This window comes from Gigantopelta aegis, chromosome 8 (assembly GCF_016097555.1).
Source record: "Gigantopelta aegis isolate Gae_Host chromosome 8, Gae_host_genome, whole genome shotgun sequence".
In the NCBI taxonomy this organism is placed as follows: Eukaryota; Metazoa; Mollusca; class Gastropoda; order Neomphalida; family Peltospiridae; genus Gigantopelta; species Gigantopelta aegis.
Window position 1 is genome coordinate 63,737,443 of NC_054706.1, and position 18,336 is coordinate 63,755,778.

The window sequence follows — 18,336 nt, forward strand, 5'->3', positions numbered from 1 at the left end:
TTCCTATTACTACTCCAGAAATGATGTCCTAAATTTAATGTGCAAAAAAAAAAGAAGAAGAGAAGGGTTATGCCAAATTAAAACTTGCATTAGTGACGTGAGAATGAAATAATTGTTCTAAGACTTGCAATTTTCATGTAGATTCATATGAACTAGAAATATTGGAGATAAATTAAATTATTTATTTTTTAAATGCAAGTATTGATTTAAACAACAAATATTGTTCAGTAATGTTTAATACAATGTCTGCTCAGCCAAACCATTTTAAAGTTAATACAATGCATTTTATTAACATCATGACACAAGTTACTAATAATCACGCATAAAGAGGGAGTATAGGTGGTGGTTATTATTAGAGTTGACTGTACTTAAAAAAGCAATGCTTGCACTAATTTACGAACATAGCTTGCAGTGCATAAAGTCTGGATATGATGACACAAGCAAAAAGCCAATAAACTGAGCAAAGATTTATTATGTTTTACATATAAGCAAAAAACGTACTGTTGTAAGCAGGGCCCATGCTTATAAAATGTTAAGTCTGAATTCATGTCCACTTCCTATAGATCATTTGCCAATGCAAAACAGAAAGACAACTCCAGCTTTATTAAACTCATGTTTTGGATGTCAATGAATGTCATCAACTGCCATTATGATAATAAAAAAAAAATACAAATCATGTCGCCATTGCTTTTTATTTGATTTACAACTAAACAGTTTGGAACCGGGACACTCTTAATATATCAGTTTGGTTAACAGTGCTTGCACAACTCAAAGAATGGCACATGATGAGAAGAAAATTAAAATTGATATTTTTTCTTATTCTAAATTTACTTAAAATTAATACACGTCTTAAAAATATAATGAAAACTGTTAGATTTAAAAAGTCTAAGATTGAATTCAGATTCTTACAACATTTAATAAAAACAAGCCCTGATCACACAGTTTGCATGTGTATACCATTAATGGGTTGTGTATTAGTAGTGACAGTGCAGTTGAAACTGGTTGTAGCATAAGCATTACCAATGTTAGTCGAGGTGTCTTTGCCATCAGCTTTATGCAACTCTGTTAAATGATGATTATTCAAAGTAAATTAATCAATACATCACCCGCACCCCAGGGGAAAACAGGGGACTGTACATTATACATAGGGAACACTCAATCATCATATTTAAATGTTAGAGCAGGTGTACCACAGGGCTCAGTACTTGGACCCTTAAACTTTCTTATATTCATAAATGGCCTTCCTTTGGTTGCTTCAGAATCACATGGAGACATGTTTGCAGATGATACAACAATACATGTTTCAGGCCCATCAATAAACATTATAAAAGATAAACTAAATAAAGATATAAAAAACATTGAAGCTTGGTATATAAAAACAGCATGTTTCTGAATTAAAACAAAAAGCACTTTAATAACTACTCTCCCAAAATTATCACATATAGAACAAAAAGATATAGACAATTTTCTTCAGTGGGATACACAACCTGACAAGGTGTGTAAAACACTAACTTCAAAAATAACTCTGCTAACAAAAATAAGGAAGTATCTTCCTTTAAATATTAGAATCCTTTATTTTAATGCTTATATTCAACCATTATTTGATTACTGCTTTACTATATAGGGAAACTGTCCTAAATTAGATTTATTTTTTTCATGAACTAAAGTGGCTAAAAATAAACAAGAATTGAATATCAAAAAGCCATCAAGGTTTTATCACCTTTTATAACGTTTTGTAATGCACAATAGATATATTTATTTGAATAAACACAAGTACATGTATACACATATATATTGCATTACTTTTTTAAATTCTAACTTGGCTTAATAAGATGTATCATCTTTTAAATCCATGGGTGTCAAGTCAAATTTTAGAAATAAAACCCTGGCCATTCTTGTATATAAAACACTAAACGGACTTATTCCTCGGTACCTCAAAGACCTGTTTAATCCAATATCATCAATTTATGAACTTCGCTCCATTGATGACGGAAATATGTTAGCTCCCTGACCGAAAATAGAGCATTATAAGAAAAGCTTTCAATTTTCTGTAGTTGGTATCTGGAAGAGTTTACCTAATGATGTTAACAAATGTACTAGTTTAAATATATTTAAGAATTTTTTTTTCAAATACTTATTAGAAACACGACTGTTCTACTACATAATTATGTTTTAATATTTTTTATAGTTGTATATATCGTACACACATGTATGGTTTTTTTTTTTTGTTTTTTTAAAATAATTAATAGGATTATTATTATTAATGAATTATTATTAATAAGGAGGCCTCAGGGGAGAATAATCTATCTTCTAAAAAAAAAAAATTTAAAATATTATTATCAACAAATTAGATGAACCATCAGTTGACCTTTACACATATGAAGACTATTCGGTTATAGCATTTTTGAAGGGAGGGAAGAAGATTTTTAAAATAGGGTTAATTGCCCCCCTCTTGGGCCTCGCCTTCAGGCTCCTGAAATGTGAAAAGTTTATAAACTACGGACAATGAACGAAGCACAGTGACAACTTAGGTGACATAATAAGACAAAACTGATCAACATGGGGTTTTTAATCAAATTTTAACAAGAAAGAACAATCATTCTCTACTGTGTCAAACGGTAGCCTCCTGGTAACCTTGGCACAATTTCACAAAACATCGTAAGCCTAGTTTTGCTCATAACCTAAAGCACAATTTTTATTACTATTAAAATACAACAAATTTATAGTTTGAAGTATACACATTTCATTTTCTTTTGCACCTAAAATGCTCTATTTTCTGTAATGATGTAATTTTTAGCATGAAATATATGCCAAAGACAGGTGTATCTGCTAGTCGCAGAAATAAACTTACGATGTTTTGCGAAATTGGCCCCTGAAATGTTATTGACTTATTTAGATGCCTGAACATTTCAGATCAGTCTTACCAATTTCCACATGAGGTGAGGTATCACCATTCATATCAAAATGTTCCACTTCTGTAGTTTTCTTCTGCAGTCTTTTTCTCAAATTCTCATCTATATTTTCACCAACTCTGAATGAAAAATATATTTAAAAAAAAGAGAAGAATTTAAATACATGACTATTTATAAAGTATTTATTAAATTTTGATCAACAGTTTTACCAATTCTGAATAACAAATACATATTTAATATATAACTAAAATACATGTATACATAAAATATCTAAAATTTTCATCTACATTTTCCCCAATTTTGAATAATAAATATTGCTAAACATGAAATATATTAATATATCACAAAATATTGAGAGATTTATACAATCAAAAGCTCTAAATTATAAATATTTTTAATTTGAAATATATAAAGGAATGGCATAATTATTTTTAAAAATTCACATATTCCACCAATTTTCACTCACAAATATTATTATTATTTTTTTTAAATCACAAACCGAAGGAACACTTCTTCCATGGTTGTAACAGAAGCACCATAGCTGGAAATGCCAAGCTGCTTCTGTTCATTTTGTAACTGTGTAAACAACTCTTCGAACCGATTGGAACTCTCCTGAGGCAGAATGTATGAAAGTTCAGCTCCAATGTTGCTCTCCACTTCTGCCTGGGGGACATAACTCTTGACTACTTCAGTAATCTTGTTAACATCACAAACAGCACTTTTCACGATAACCATGTGATATCCAGCTCCTGTGAGTTAAAATGCAACTTGTGTTATATATATTCAAATGTACATGTTCACCATGGGAACATTTGGTTCAGTATTCACAATATTTTTACGTTGACAACTTTAGATATATAACACAATTTATTCTTGTAAATAGATAAAGTGAAACAACAGAATAAACAGCCAGCCAGCTAGCCAGCATTAATCAGTCTGTCTGAGTGAGTTTCATATTCCTTTCAATTTTCATTTTATTTTCAGGGTTTAAGATTGTTTTGTTTAACGACACCACTAGAGCTCACTGATTTAATATTAATTGGCTAATGGATGTCAAACATGTAATTTTTCAGAGAGGAAACTTAATTTTTTTCCCATTAGTAACAAAGTATTTTTATGTGCACTATCCCACAGACAGGAAAGCACATACCACAACTTTTTGTCTACTAGTCGTGGTGCACTGGCTGGAACGAGAAAATGCCCAATGGGCCCACTGAATAAAATGTACTTGTGAGGGATAAGAAAGAAACATGGAACTGAACATACCATATTTACGTTTCAGAAACATGGAACTGAACATACCATATTTGCGTTTAAGAAACATGGAACTGAACATACCATATTTACATTTCAGAAACATGGAACTGAACATACCCTATTTGCATTTAAGAAACATGGAACTGGACATACTATATTTGTTTTAAGAAACATGGTACTGAACATACCATATTTGCTTTTAAGAAACATGGAACTGAACATACCATATTTGCTTTTAAGAAACATGGAACTGAACATACCATATTTGCGTTTCAGAAACATGGAACTGAACATACCATATTTACGTTTCAGAAACATGGAACTGAACATACCATATTTGCGTTTCAGAAACATGGAACTGAACATACCATATTTACGTTTCAGAAACATGGAACTGAACATACCATATCTGCGTTTAAGAAACATGGAACTGGACATACCATATTTGCATTTAAGAAACATGGAACTGAACATACCATATTTGCATTTAAGAAACATGGAACTGAACATACCATATTTACGTTTCAGAAACATGGAACTGAACATACCCTATTTGCATTTAAGAAACATGGAACTGGACATACTATATTTGTTTTAAGAAACATGGAACTAAACATACCATATTTGCATTTCAGAAACATGGAACTGAACATACCATATTTGTGTTTAAGAAACATGGAACTGAAAATACCATATTTGTATTTAAGAAACATGGAACTGGACATACTATATTTGTTTTAAGAAACATGGAACTAAACATACCATATTTGCGTTTAAGAAACATGGAACTGAACATACCATATTTACATTTCAGAAACATGGAACTGAACATACCCTATTTGCATTTAAGAAACATGGAACTGGACATACTATATTTGTTTTAAGAAACATGGTACTGAACATACCATATTTGCTTTTAAGAAACATGGAACTGAACATACCATATTTGCTTTTAAGAAACATGGAACTGAACATACCATATTTGCGTTTCAGAAACATGGAACTGAACATACCATATTTACGTTTCAGAAACATGGAACTGAACATACCATATTTGCGTTTCAGAAACATGGAACTGAACATACCATATTTACGTTTCAGAAACATGGAACTGAACATACCATATCTGCGTTTAAGAAACATGGAACTGGACATACCATATTTGCATTTAAGAAACATGGAACTGAACATACCATATTTGCATTTAAGAAACATGGAACTGAACATACCATATTTACGTTTCAGAAACATGGAACTGAACATACCCTATTTGCATTTAAGAAACATGGAACTGGACATACTATATTTGTTTTAAGAAACATGGAACTAAACATACCATATTTGCATTTCAGAAACATGGAACTGAACATACCATATTTGTGTTTAAGAAACATGGAACTGAAAATACCATATTTGTATTTAAGAAACATGGAACTGGACATACTATATTTGTTTTAAGAAACATGGAACTAAACATACCATATTTGCGTTTTAGAAACATGGAACTGAACATACCATATTTGCATTTCAGAAACATGGAACTGAACATACCATATTTACGTTTTAGAAACATGGAACTGAACATACCATATTTGCGTTTCAGAAAAATGGAACTAAACATACCATATTTGCATTTCAGAAACATGGAACTGAACATACCATATTTGCGTTTAAGAAACATGGAACTGAACATACCATATTTACGTTTCAGAAACATGGAACTGAACATACCCTATTTGCATTTAAGAAACATGGAACTGGACATACTATATTTGTTTTAAGAAACATGGAACTAAACATACCATATTTGCATTTCAGAAACATGGAACTGAACATACCATATTTGTGTTTAAGAAACATGGAACTGAAAATACCATATTTGTATTTAAGAAACATGGAACTGGACATACTATATTTGTTTTAAGAAACATGGAACTAAACATACCATATTTGCGTTTTAGAAACATGGAACTGAACATACCATATTTGCATTTCAGAAACATGGAACTGAACATACCATATTTACGTTTTAGAAACATGGAACTGAACATACCATATTTGCGTTTCAGAAAAATGGAACTAAACATACCATATTTGCATTTCAGAAACATGGAACTGAACATACCATATTTGCGTTTAATAAACATGGAACTGAACATACCATATTTGTATTTAAGAAACATGGAACTTAACATACCATATTTGTATTTAAGAAACATGGAACTGAACATACCATATTTGTATTTAAGAAACATGGAACTTAACATACCATATTTGTATTTAAGAAACATGGAACTGAACATACCATATTTGTATTTAAGAAACATGGAACTTAACATACCATATTTGCGTTTTAGAAACATGGAACTGCCACAACACTTGATTACTCCCTCCGTCATGATGGCAATTCGGTCGCCGAGGAGATCAGCTTCGTCCATGAAGTGAGTGGACAACACCATCGTGCGTCCGGCTCGGTTGTTTTGCAGGACCGACCAGATATGACGGCGAGCGTCAGGATCCATTCCCGAGGAAGGCTCATCAAGAATAATAATCTAAAAATAAAGTAGGTTTTTTTAAAATCATTTCCTTTAATGTGAACTCCCCCTTCACATTCCTGGTAGTACTAAACCAAATAATTTCTGGCTGGGTCAAAGTGTGAGGTGCACCCAGCTTTTGATAGAGCAGTTAATACCACAAGTTCTGTGATTGGTATAAATGCAAGTGTTGGTTGTAAAAAACAATTAGTTTCATCTGGGCAAAACATTTATGCAATTTTATTTCATCTAGTACTACTGTGTCAAGTAGCCTTGTGCTTGAAACATGTACAGGGTACCTGTAATAAAATGTACTCAAATTTTGTGTGTAACTAGGGTTGTCATAGATGCTAACCATTATCTCTGAAATGAGCAACTTCACCCCCCCCCCCCCCCCCCCCCCGATTCACTTTAAGGGTGAGGGGTTGGTAGTATTTATATCCGTGGTGTATATGTCAATTGATACACTGCAGGTAGGAGTTTAGCCACATATGTTACTATGGTCTATGGGATTTGATTTGGTGGTATACACCCTCCCACACATTATAGCCAAGCATAGCTGTTGCTGTTTGGGTTTTTTTTTCCCAGGTTTTTGACATAAATAAATGATTAAATTAATGCAGTCTAGCTATTTTCATTTTTTTCCCCCTTTACTTTAACTGTAAGCTCCCCATTCTTACCCACAGAGGCAAACCAAGCTATACACATTGCTGTTAATATTTCTATAATTTATAACTGTTTCTCCTATTTAAAGTATTAGCAAGTTCAACCCTTCGAGGGCATGCATATTTCACAGGTGTTTAGGGTTGGTTTTTGTGTGGTTTTCGTGTAGTGTTTTTGGAGGGAAGGGGCAGTTTACTTCATTTATTATAAGCTCCTCAATCAAACTCCTAAAGGAAGACCTAGCTATTGTTCTTACTACTTCCATAACTTTTGACCTTTTAAAAATTTCATTTCCTGGAAAATCTTTCCCATTTTCCATTCAATTTGAACATCCACAAAACTAAGTCTTATATAAATAAGTATGGATTATGGAAAGTGATATTCCACAATACCGTTTATTGGTTTTCTATAATACAATTTCAAGCATTGTAAAGTTTCTTTTGGATGTCAGTATATTAATACCTTAGAGTCTCCAATGAGAGCAATTCCAACTGACAGCTTTCTTTTCATGCCTCCAGACAGAGTTTTTGACTGTGCATTCCTCTTGTCCGTCAAACCAATGCAATCCAACATGTTTTCAACTTCACCGCTGACCTTGTCTTTGGGAACTCCCTTCAGCTGTAAACAAAAACTAAATGTTACAGTTTCAAGACAACAGAAAAAACCTTCCATCTTCCCCTCCTCCCCTCTCAAAAAAAAGTGTTTTGTTTAACAACGCCATTAGAGCATATTGATTTATTTATCATCAGCTATCAGTTGTCAAACATTTGGTAATTTTAACAAATAGTCTTAAGAAAGGAAACCTGCTAAATTTGTCCATCAGTAGCAAGGGATGTTTTTTATGCACCATCCCACAGACAGGATAGCACATACCATGACCTTTGATGTACCACTTGTGGTGCACTGGCTGGAACGAGAAATAGCCCAATGGGCTCACCAACGGGGATCGATCCTAGACCAATCGCGCACCAAATGAGCACTTTAACACTGGGCTCTGTCGCCCCTTCACCTCCCCTCAAAAATAGCCCAAAGGGGAATATGTAATCAATACAATAAAAATTTCTTTAAAATCTGTGAGATAGTGGTGTGTGTTTGGGAGACAGAACTCTTATGAATAATTCGACTGGTAACATCATCTTCTATCATATCACATGCATTTAATGTTTGGCACAAAAACCTGAACATACCTCGGCTGTAAATGTGTAAGAATCCAAAGGTCATAAATATTCTAGAAATTAATATGACAATAAAGAAATAAAACTATGGTGACAACTGGCCACACACAGATTTTTCTGTCAGGCAAGGGATGTATTTAAAACAAAGCAAATGGCTACCAATGAAAATCTGTTATATTCTGAACAAAAGAAATGCTAATATTTTAATATACATATTTTTTACGATAAAATTAATTTGGTACATAGACATTGATAATTTTAAATAAAAATAAATAAAAAAGTTTGTTTTATTTAACGACGCCACTAGAGCACACTGATTTTTTTATCTTATCATCGGCTATTAGACGTCAAACATATTGTTATTCTGACACTGTTTTTTAAGAGGAAACCCACTGTTGCCACATAGACTACTCTTTTATGACAGGCAGCAAGGGATCTTTTACTTGCGCTTCCCACAGGCAGGATAGCACAAACCATGGCCTTTGTTGAACCAGTTATGGATCACTGGTCGGTGCAAGTGGTTTACACCTATCCATTGAGCCATGTGGAGCACTCACTCAGGGTTTGGAGTCGGTATCTGGATTAAAAATCCCATGCCTCGACTGGGATCCGAACCCAGTACCTACCAGCCTGTAGACTGATGGCCTAACCATGATGCCACCGAGGCCAGTCAAAATATTAATAACAATAAAAAAATATAATAATAATAAAAAAAAGAATATTCAAGTGGTTTTTCTTGTTTAGTGTATGTTCTTAGCCATGTACACAAAGATACACTTGTTTTATTAAAACCATATGTAGGGCTTTGGATTGCACCAAAACTGAGGCAATAAAAGGTATGCCCAAAATAAGCAAGCCCAAATTAAGCACCAACATACTAACCTCAAAACATTTTACCTCAAAACCAATGGAATGTTAAGCTGTATTTGGTTTAAAATAACTAGAAATGCATACTCTTTACATTACTGCACTAAAAAAACCTCAGTGTGCTCAAAAAGCCTGTTGTGCTCTAATTAGTGAGATCTAAAGCCCTGATATGGTTGAAAAATATATTGTAGCTGTCAGATTTGTACACTAGTGTAATAACAGAAATTCATTTACAGACTGTCATCTTTTGCTAACATGTTTCAACAATGAAACAAATTGTTTGTTTTGTTTAACAACATCACATTGATTTATTAATTATCGGCTATTGGATGTCAAACAATAGGTACTTTTTACATAAAGTCTCAGAGAGGAAACCTGCTAGAACGGAAATTCATTTACAGACCATCGTCCTTTGTTAACATGTTTCAACAATGAAACAAATTGTCTGTTTTGTTTAACAACATCATTAGAGCACATTGATTTATTAATCATTGGCTATTGGATGTCAAACATTTGGTAATTTTGACAGTCTTTGAGAGGAAACCCACTACATTTTTCCATTAGTAGCAATGGATGTTTTATATGCGTCATCCCACAGACATGATAGCACATACCAACTACAGCCTTTGATATACCAGTCATGGGCCCACCAAAGGATATCGATCCCCGACCAACCACGCGCTTTACCACTGGGCTACGATGAAATAAATGGACAAAGTTGACTGATTCACCTTAGAGAAGAAGATAAGGTGTTCCTCCACTGTTAGGGTATCAAACAGGACGTCATGTTGTGGACAGAGGCCGAGACTTTGACGCACGTTAGCGATGTTAGTACGGATGTCGTAGTTGTTAACCAGTGCCGTGCCACTTGTAGGAGGGATGAATCCTAAAAATAGGATAATAATATAATAATTTTCCGAAGTCAATAATATAACAATTTTCAACAATAAATAATCAGCCTAAAAAAACTAATTATGTATTAAAAATCTTTATTTACTCAATTCAAATTTTTATGAATATTTTCAATTTAATAAAATACAAAACACTGATTTATTAATTTGATGACAAAGATAGGTTATATACATGGAGACTCTTAAAGCGACATTCTCATTATGCAATTAATCACACCGACTTGTCACATACTATTTGCTGTAATAAATAGGAAATGTTCTCATCGGTACAATTCCGACATGACTTGTCGTTCCAATTTAGGTGTTCTCACAGTACAAGTCAATAATATGTGAAAAGTCAGTGTGACTAATCACATTACGAGAACACCGCTTAACCTTCTGACTACTGCATGTAAGATATTTCGCCCGACGTCATGCCAGTCAACATACTGTACCCTGTATACAGTGCATTCCCCAATTCATATTTCCCAATGTTTTGCACACAACACTCACCGGAAAGACTTGTATAACAGGAAACAGAAGACAACTCAGCTTCCTGTATCTTTAGGTTTTTGTTTTTCAAATGAAAATAACTTGTAATGTTAAGTTGAAAAAGTGGTGTTCGGCAAGTATTTTCGCTTGACAACAATGGCGGAACGTCGCGGTAATTTTCAGGGATCAATAGCTGATTGTGACAGCTAATTTAATAATAAATTTGATGCGTTTTACCAATAACGAAAATCATGAAATATTGGGATATGAATCGTAGTTCGTATGTTTGTTTTTTTTTTTAATTCTGGTCAGAAAACCACTGTCAATGGGAATATTAGATACAAATACTGGACAGCTGGCCACAAACATTGGTAAGTAAATGCAACTTCTTCTTTTTTTGGCCTAATTTTAGTCAACATTAACTGATCTAAAAAATTATAAAAATCCACAAAAATAATACTTACCAATTCAAATATGAACTTTATTTTATGTATTTATAACTGATTTAAGTGAATATATGTGAGTAAAAATTATAAACTTGTACCCACTCAATGGGGTTTTTGTGAAAAATTAATCCAGTAGTCTAAAGGTTAAGCAGGTTAATATGAACTCAGTAGTATAGAATATATTACCAACATACTAACCAGTCAGCATTGACATTGTGGTCGTTTTGCCAGCGCCGTTGTGACCAAGCAGTGCAGTTATTTGACCTTCGTACATGTTGAGGGTCATCCCTGCAACGGCAGCCTTGTGTTCACCATTTCGCCTAAATTCCTAAAACCACAATGTCAGCAGGCTAAAAACAACAGGTCACTGGGTTAAAAATTCACCTATACATTTAAAATAGTTAAACTGTTTGAATATACTGATAACAACACTGGAAAACATTTGCCGGACCAAACATTTTCATAGCTGGACACACCAATCATAATATGTCCAATATTTTTAAAATCAAGACACGAAAATGACCTTCCAGTCTTGAAAAGTAAGGGGTTACTGTGAGATTTAAATCAAAGGACAAAAAAAGAAGTTTGTTTTGTTTAACAATACAACTAGAGCACATCGACTTATTAATCATTGGCTATTGGATGTCAAACATTTGGTTATTTGGTTATTCTGACATATAGTCTTAGAGAGGAAACCCGCTACATTAAATCAAGGACAATAACAGAAAGTTTTTGGTTGCACTAAAATCCAAAATTCCCCCCAAATCACAACTCTTTATAAACATTTTAATACAGCTCTTTAAAAATAAGAGAGAAAATACAAAAATACAAAAATTATTTTGCCAATGGAAGACAAGTACTGTAAATCATAACATATTACTTACTTACTTTACTTAATCCTCTTCATGTACGGACACACATAAGGCCGACTATAACATATTAGCGATCTTAAAATTTAGAGAAATCCAAACAAGTGATATATTAGCGAGTCGACATAATTTTTGCGATGTCATCATATCAGAAACAAAACAAAAAAGAATAAGCTTAAGATCAGCTGAAATAATATTTTTGACAAATCTTGACATTAAGCAGCATACAGAGAACTTAAATTTAGTAACAAATTGCAGTAAGGTGCACGCTAACTAACTATTGTTGCTATCCTTTTGTTTTAATCAATAATATGTAACCATTGTTGCGAGTTCAGTTAATCACAGACAAAACAATCGCACAAACATTTTTCGGAACAGTCTGTTGTATGTCTCTTTAAATTTAGCATCATGAAATATTAGCGTCTTGTATGGCCTCGCTAAATTTGCTAACATTTTATGCTCTCTAACATTTCCTGGTTTACAGTATTCAGAGAAAGCTGATACAACAAATACAATTTTACCTTTCTAAGATTCCGAATCTTTATTCCTGCTTTCAGACCCACAGGATCCTTTTCAAACAGATTGGGATCTTGTCCCACACTCTGGTCATCAAGGTATACATCACCAGACTTTGTACCGCACCAGTACGAGATCTAGAAATAAATTATAAATTCTAATCCAGTTACACCAGGGATCATTTTGTTTAGTGACATTACCAGTCAATTGAAAATTTATAGGGTTTAATGTTTTAAAATTGTGTAGCGATCTCTGAAACTTGCATAGCAAATCATGATACTGAACAAAACGTTCCCTGTGTACCACATACTAAAGTCAGAACAACGACTACCCTACATGTACTTGTGGATGCCATGGAAGACCTTAATTTTTCCCCCGTCAAATCAGACCAGTATCTTTTTTAATTAGATCACTTTTATATCATTGGAATCCACAAAAATCCAATTATTTATACAGTGGAAGCTCTCAAAACTGGTCCCTCTGTAAACCGGAATTCCCTCAAAACAGGACATTTTTCACGGTCCTTTTTTAAAAATCATTAAAGAACATAACCTCACTAAACCGGATACCTCTTAAAACCAGACATTTTACTTGGTCCCGAGGGTGTCTGGTTTAGAGTGGTTTCACTGTAGATTCTTTTTCACAATGTACTAAATGACTATTTCATTAAGAATTTGCCTAGATATGGAATTTTCTTTTCTTTTTTCAATGTTACCTAAACATGTGCTTGTTTTTGTTCGATACTATAGGCATTTAAATGAATTCAAATGATTTTGATTTTTAGAGTATCAGGGAAAAAAAAAGTCCTGCACAATGTTTTGTATATACTAGTTGTGCGGCACTAACTAGAATGGGAAATTAATCAAACAGGTTCCATGAGGTGGATCCATCCTAGGTCTAAAGCAATTCTAACAGAAGCTTCATCTCCCGTAAACAATAACTGCATGGAATTAAATCTCTCGCCCACCATAAACTGTTTCAGTGCACTGTCATGAACATCCATAGGTGCAACTATAAATCAAGTTTCACTGCCCCTAGGACTTATTACTTGTGAAAAACTGATCTAAACGTAAAACTTTAACATTAAATTTTAACACAAAGTTTGATGCCGTCACCATTGCCGCCATCATCAGAAAAGTAAACACCATGATTATAGTAACTGTTCTAAATGCTTAAATAATAAAAATATTCCAGAGACTTTAGATTTAAATAATAAGTCTTCTCAGCATTAAATTATGGATGTAAATAAACAGCACTAGTAAGTAATTGTAAGATAGAAGGCGTTTCTGATACTTAAATACTAGTAAAAAAACAAAACAAAAAAAACAACATTATAATTTATTATTATTTATTAATAAGAAATGGAACACTGTAATTAATAGATGTGGTATTGAACGTATTTTTTTTTTTTTCCTGGTTCATTTATTTATTATTTGGGATTTTTATTTTAGTATTTGCTTTTTTAAAAACAAAACTGACACCTTAGCTGAAAATGAGCCCATCCCATGCTAGCTCACAATGAGTTATCTTGGCCCCTTGGGCTTATTTTCGGTCAAATATTATAATACTTTTTCTCAAATCGAGACACTTACTTTAAATGGAAAATACCATGGTTTTGGAACTCCATATTCGCCAGGGAACACTGCTTCAATGTAAAAGGCTAATAGTCCATAAACGAAACTGTCAAAGAGCAGCATGACAAAGACATGCAGGAGAGCAAAGTCATCGTCAACTGATGCTCCCTTCGACACATTATCCCACTGTACTCCAGCACCTGAAATATATATTGAGATTATTATTGGAGTATGTGATATCAAATTTATGAAATGAGTGCAGTAACTGCTGTAATATTTGAATTTTTTTTTCCTAAATTTCATCTAGGACAAATGAAAAGTTAAAGACCTTGTTTAGTTTAATGACATCACCACTGGCTATTGGAAGTCAAACATTTGATAATTTTTGACATATATTCTTAGAGAGGAAACCTGCTACATTTTTTACGTACCATCCCACAGACAGGATAGCACATACTACATCCTTTAGTACACCTGTCGTAGTGCACTGGCTAGAGTGAGAACACAAATTTGAATGCAACAATTTATCTTTTATGAGAAATGTACAATATGAATGTCAGTAGAATTATTGCAAGGCCATTTATTTTGAATTCTATGATTTAGCAAGAATCATGGTACAATTGTATTGGGAGTGCCTTCCTCTCACCCAACTAAACATTCAATCCCAGCCTCCATTCCACTCCACATTTCCTGTTCATTGTTGAACTCTTTCCTTACATTCTCAACTGCAGTCAAGACATTTAATACTGTAAATCATGAAATTATTACAAGCAAGATATTAATGCGAAAATTGTGTCCAATGTATCGGCCCAATAACTAGTTGATGCATTATATTATTAACCTAGCAAAAAGGAAACAACTAAATGTGTATCTATTAGAATGAAAGTGCTATGTCATGTCATTAGAAAGTAATCAAATAATGAACACGATAACACAAACATAAAAGAAATATATTCTGGACAAGGGAAATGAACGGTCCATTAATTGTTGTTATTGTTGATACTCGGTAGATTTACTATGTCAGCTCCACACCTTGTCATTTCTGTGGTGCTTTGCATCAGAGGTACAGTTAATTACCACAGACTAACACAAATGGCTAGCTTCCAATGGTTTGACTGCCAAAACAAATGCAAACTGCTATAATTGTGTAACTGATGTGAGCTAAAGCTAAAATAAATTTTGCAGTGTTATTTTTAAAAGATGCATTTTTGCCAGACACATTAATAAAAATACACATTTTAGTTTGTACCGGTCCCAACTCAATAATATCATGACTATACATTCATTTACAATGCTTAAACTTGCACTTAAGAAAAAAACCACAGGCTGCGTAAATTCGGCCTGATAAATTCTCAGAGACAACATACCTGTTCCCTCAAACATTCCAACAACTTGACCACCCAGTGCCATAGCAATCTGAAAGTCTAGGGAGGCACCGATCTTGAAGATCCAGCTCATGGTGTCGTATCTTGGTTGAATGAAGAAGTACGGGATGTAGAAAATGAAGAAGAGGATACCACCGGCTGCTGCCGCCATATTGGCTGTAAACAAAAAAAAGTATGTTTCATTTAACAACACAACTAGAGCAAATTTATTTATTAATCATCGGCTATTGGATGTCAAACTTATGGTCATTTTGACACAATCATAGAGAGGAAACCCGCTACATTTTTCCATTAGTAGCAAGGGATCTTTTATATGCACCATCCCACAGACTGGATACCACACACCACGGCCTTTGATATACCAGTCGTGGTGCACTGGCTGAATGGGAAATAGCCCAATGGGCATGCTTTAAACAAAAAAAACCCACATACCATACATTAATAACTTAATAACATATAACAAGCATTCTGAGATTACTGCTAAAGCAATACATGTCCCTTACCAGCCACAACACATTTTTCTGTCTCCTATATTCAAGGGCCATAACTCTGGAAAAGGGGTAACTGGTCATGAAAGTCAAACTTGATATGTAACAGCACATGATAGAGCTAGACACAAAATTTCAGCTCAATGTCTTGAGGCATTGCAAAACAAACCCAAATTAGGCTGAAAATCTAATTTTTAGGATCTCTTAAGTTCAAGGGCCATAACTCTGTCAAAAATGGGTAAATTACTTGATCTATAACGGAACATGATAAAGCTATACACCAAATTTTAGCTCAATATCTGGAGTCATTGCATCCCCCCACATCAAAAAAAAGACAAAGAAAAAAAGGTCTGAAAAATTAATTTTTATATCTCCTAAGTGTAAGGGCCATATCTTTGTCAACTAATATATTACAAGCATTCTGAGATTACTGCTAAAGCAATACATGTCCCTTACCAGGCACAGCACATTTTTTCTATCTCCTATATTTATATCTCCTAAGTGTAAGGGCCATAACTTTGTCAACTAATATATAACAAGCATTCTGAGATTACTGCTAAAGCAATACATATCCCTTCCAAGGCACAGCACATTTTTCTATCTCCTAAGTGTAAGGGCCATAACTTTGTCAACTAATATATAACAAGCATTCTGAGATTACTGCTAAAGCAATACATGTCCCTTACCAGGCACAGCACATTTTTCTATCTCCTATATTTATATCTCCTAAGTGTAAGGACCATAACTTTGTCAACTAATATATAACAAGCATTCTGAGATTACTGCTAAAGCAATACATGTCCCTTACCAGGCACAGCACATTTTTCTATCTCCTATATTTATATCTCCTAAGTGTAAGGGCCATAACTTTGCCCAAAATGGGTAAATTACCATAAAAGTCAAACTTGATCTGTAACAGTAAAGCTATAAATTTCAACGAAATCTCAAGGCATTGAGAAAACAATATCTGGAAAACTATATGTGGGACAGACAGATGGACAGACAGAGAGACACAGAGAAGGACGGAGATGAAAACTATATGTGGGACAGACAGATGGACAGACAGAGAGACACAGAGAAGGACGGAGATGAAAGCTATATGTGGGACAGACAGATGGACAGACAGAGAGACACAGAGAAGGACGGAGATGAAAGCTATATGTGGGACAGACAGATGGACAGACAGAGAGACACACAGAAGGACGGAGATGAAAGCTATATGTGGGACAGACAGATGGACAGACAGAGAGACACAGAGAAGGACGGAGATGAAAACTATATGTGGGACAGACAGATGGACAGACAGAGAGACACAGAGAAGGACGGAGATGAAAGCTATATGTGGGACAGACAGATGGACAGACAGAGAGACACACAGAAGGACGGAGATGAAAGCTATATGTGGGACAGACAGATGGACAGACAGAGAGACACAGAGAAGGACGGAGATGAAAGCTATATGTGGGACAGACAGATGGACAGACAGAGAGACACAGAGAAGGACGGAGATGAAAGCTATATGTGGGACAGACAGATGGACAGACAGAGAGACACACAGAAGGACGGAGATGAAAGCTATATGTGGGACAGACAGATGGACAGACAGAGAGACACACAGAAGGACGGAGATGAAAGCTATATGTGGGACAGACAGATGGACAGACAGAGAGACACACAGAAGGACGGAGATGAAAGCTATATGTGGGACAGACAGATGGACAGACAGAGAGACACAGAGAAGGACGGAGATGAAAGCTATATGTGGGACAGACAGATGGACAGACAGAGAGACACAGAGAAGGACGGAGATGAAAACTATATGTGGGACAGACAGATGGACAGACAGAGAGACACAGAGAAGGACGGAGATGAAAGCTATATGTGGGACAGACAGATGGACAGACAGAGAGACACACAGAAGGACGGAGATGAAAGCTATATGTGGGACAGACAGATGGACAGACAGAGAGACACACAGAAGGACGGAGATGAAAGCTATATGTGGGACAGACAGATGGACAGACAGAGAGACACAGAGAAGGACGGAGATGAAAGCTATATGTGGGACAGACAGATGGACAGACAGAGAGACACAGAGAAGGACGGAGATGAAAGCTATATGTGGGACAGACAGATGGACAGACAGAGAGACACAGAGAAGGACGGAGATGAAAGCTATATGTGGGACAGACAGATGGACAGACAGAGACACACAGAGAAGGACGGAGATGAAAGCTATATGTGGGACAGACAGATGGACAGACAGAG

The 18,336-nt window shown here is 34.6% G+C and overlaps 1 protein-coding gene across 1 annotated transcript in view; it reads right to left on the minus strand.

Moving 5' to 3' along the window:
* Nucleotides 1-18,336, minus strand: part of LOC121378341 (phospholipid-transporting ATPase ABCA3-like) — a 49,477-nt gene that overhangs the window by 19,568 nt on the left and 11,573 nt on the right. The window contains exons 6-14 of the mRNA XM_041506472.1: nucleotides 15,563-15,736; nucleotides 14,214-14,395; nucleotides 12,627-12,758; nucleotides 11,435-11,564; nucleotides 10,140-10,294; nucleotides 7,829-7,984; nucleotides 6,511-6,721; nucleotides 3,412-3,661; nucleotides 2,925-3,031 (exon numbers count right to left, since the gene is read on the minus strand). Coding sequence (XP_041362406.1) covers nucleotides 2,925-3,031; nucleotides 3,412-3,661; nucleotides 6,511-6,721; nucleotides 7,829-7,984; nucleotides 10,140-10,294; nucleotides 11,435-11,564; nucleotides 12,627-12,758; nucleotides 14,214-14,395; nucleotides 15,563-15,736 — 1,497 coding nt within the window. The remainder of the gene's footprint in view (nucleotides 1-2,924; nucleotides 3,032-3,411; nucleotides 3,662-6,510; nucleotides 6,722-7,828; nucleotides 7,985-10,139; nucleotides 10,295-11,434; nucleotides 11,565-12,626; nucleotides 12,759-14,213; nucleotides 14,396-15,562; nucleotides 15,737-18,336) is intronic.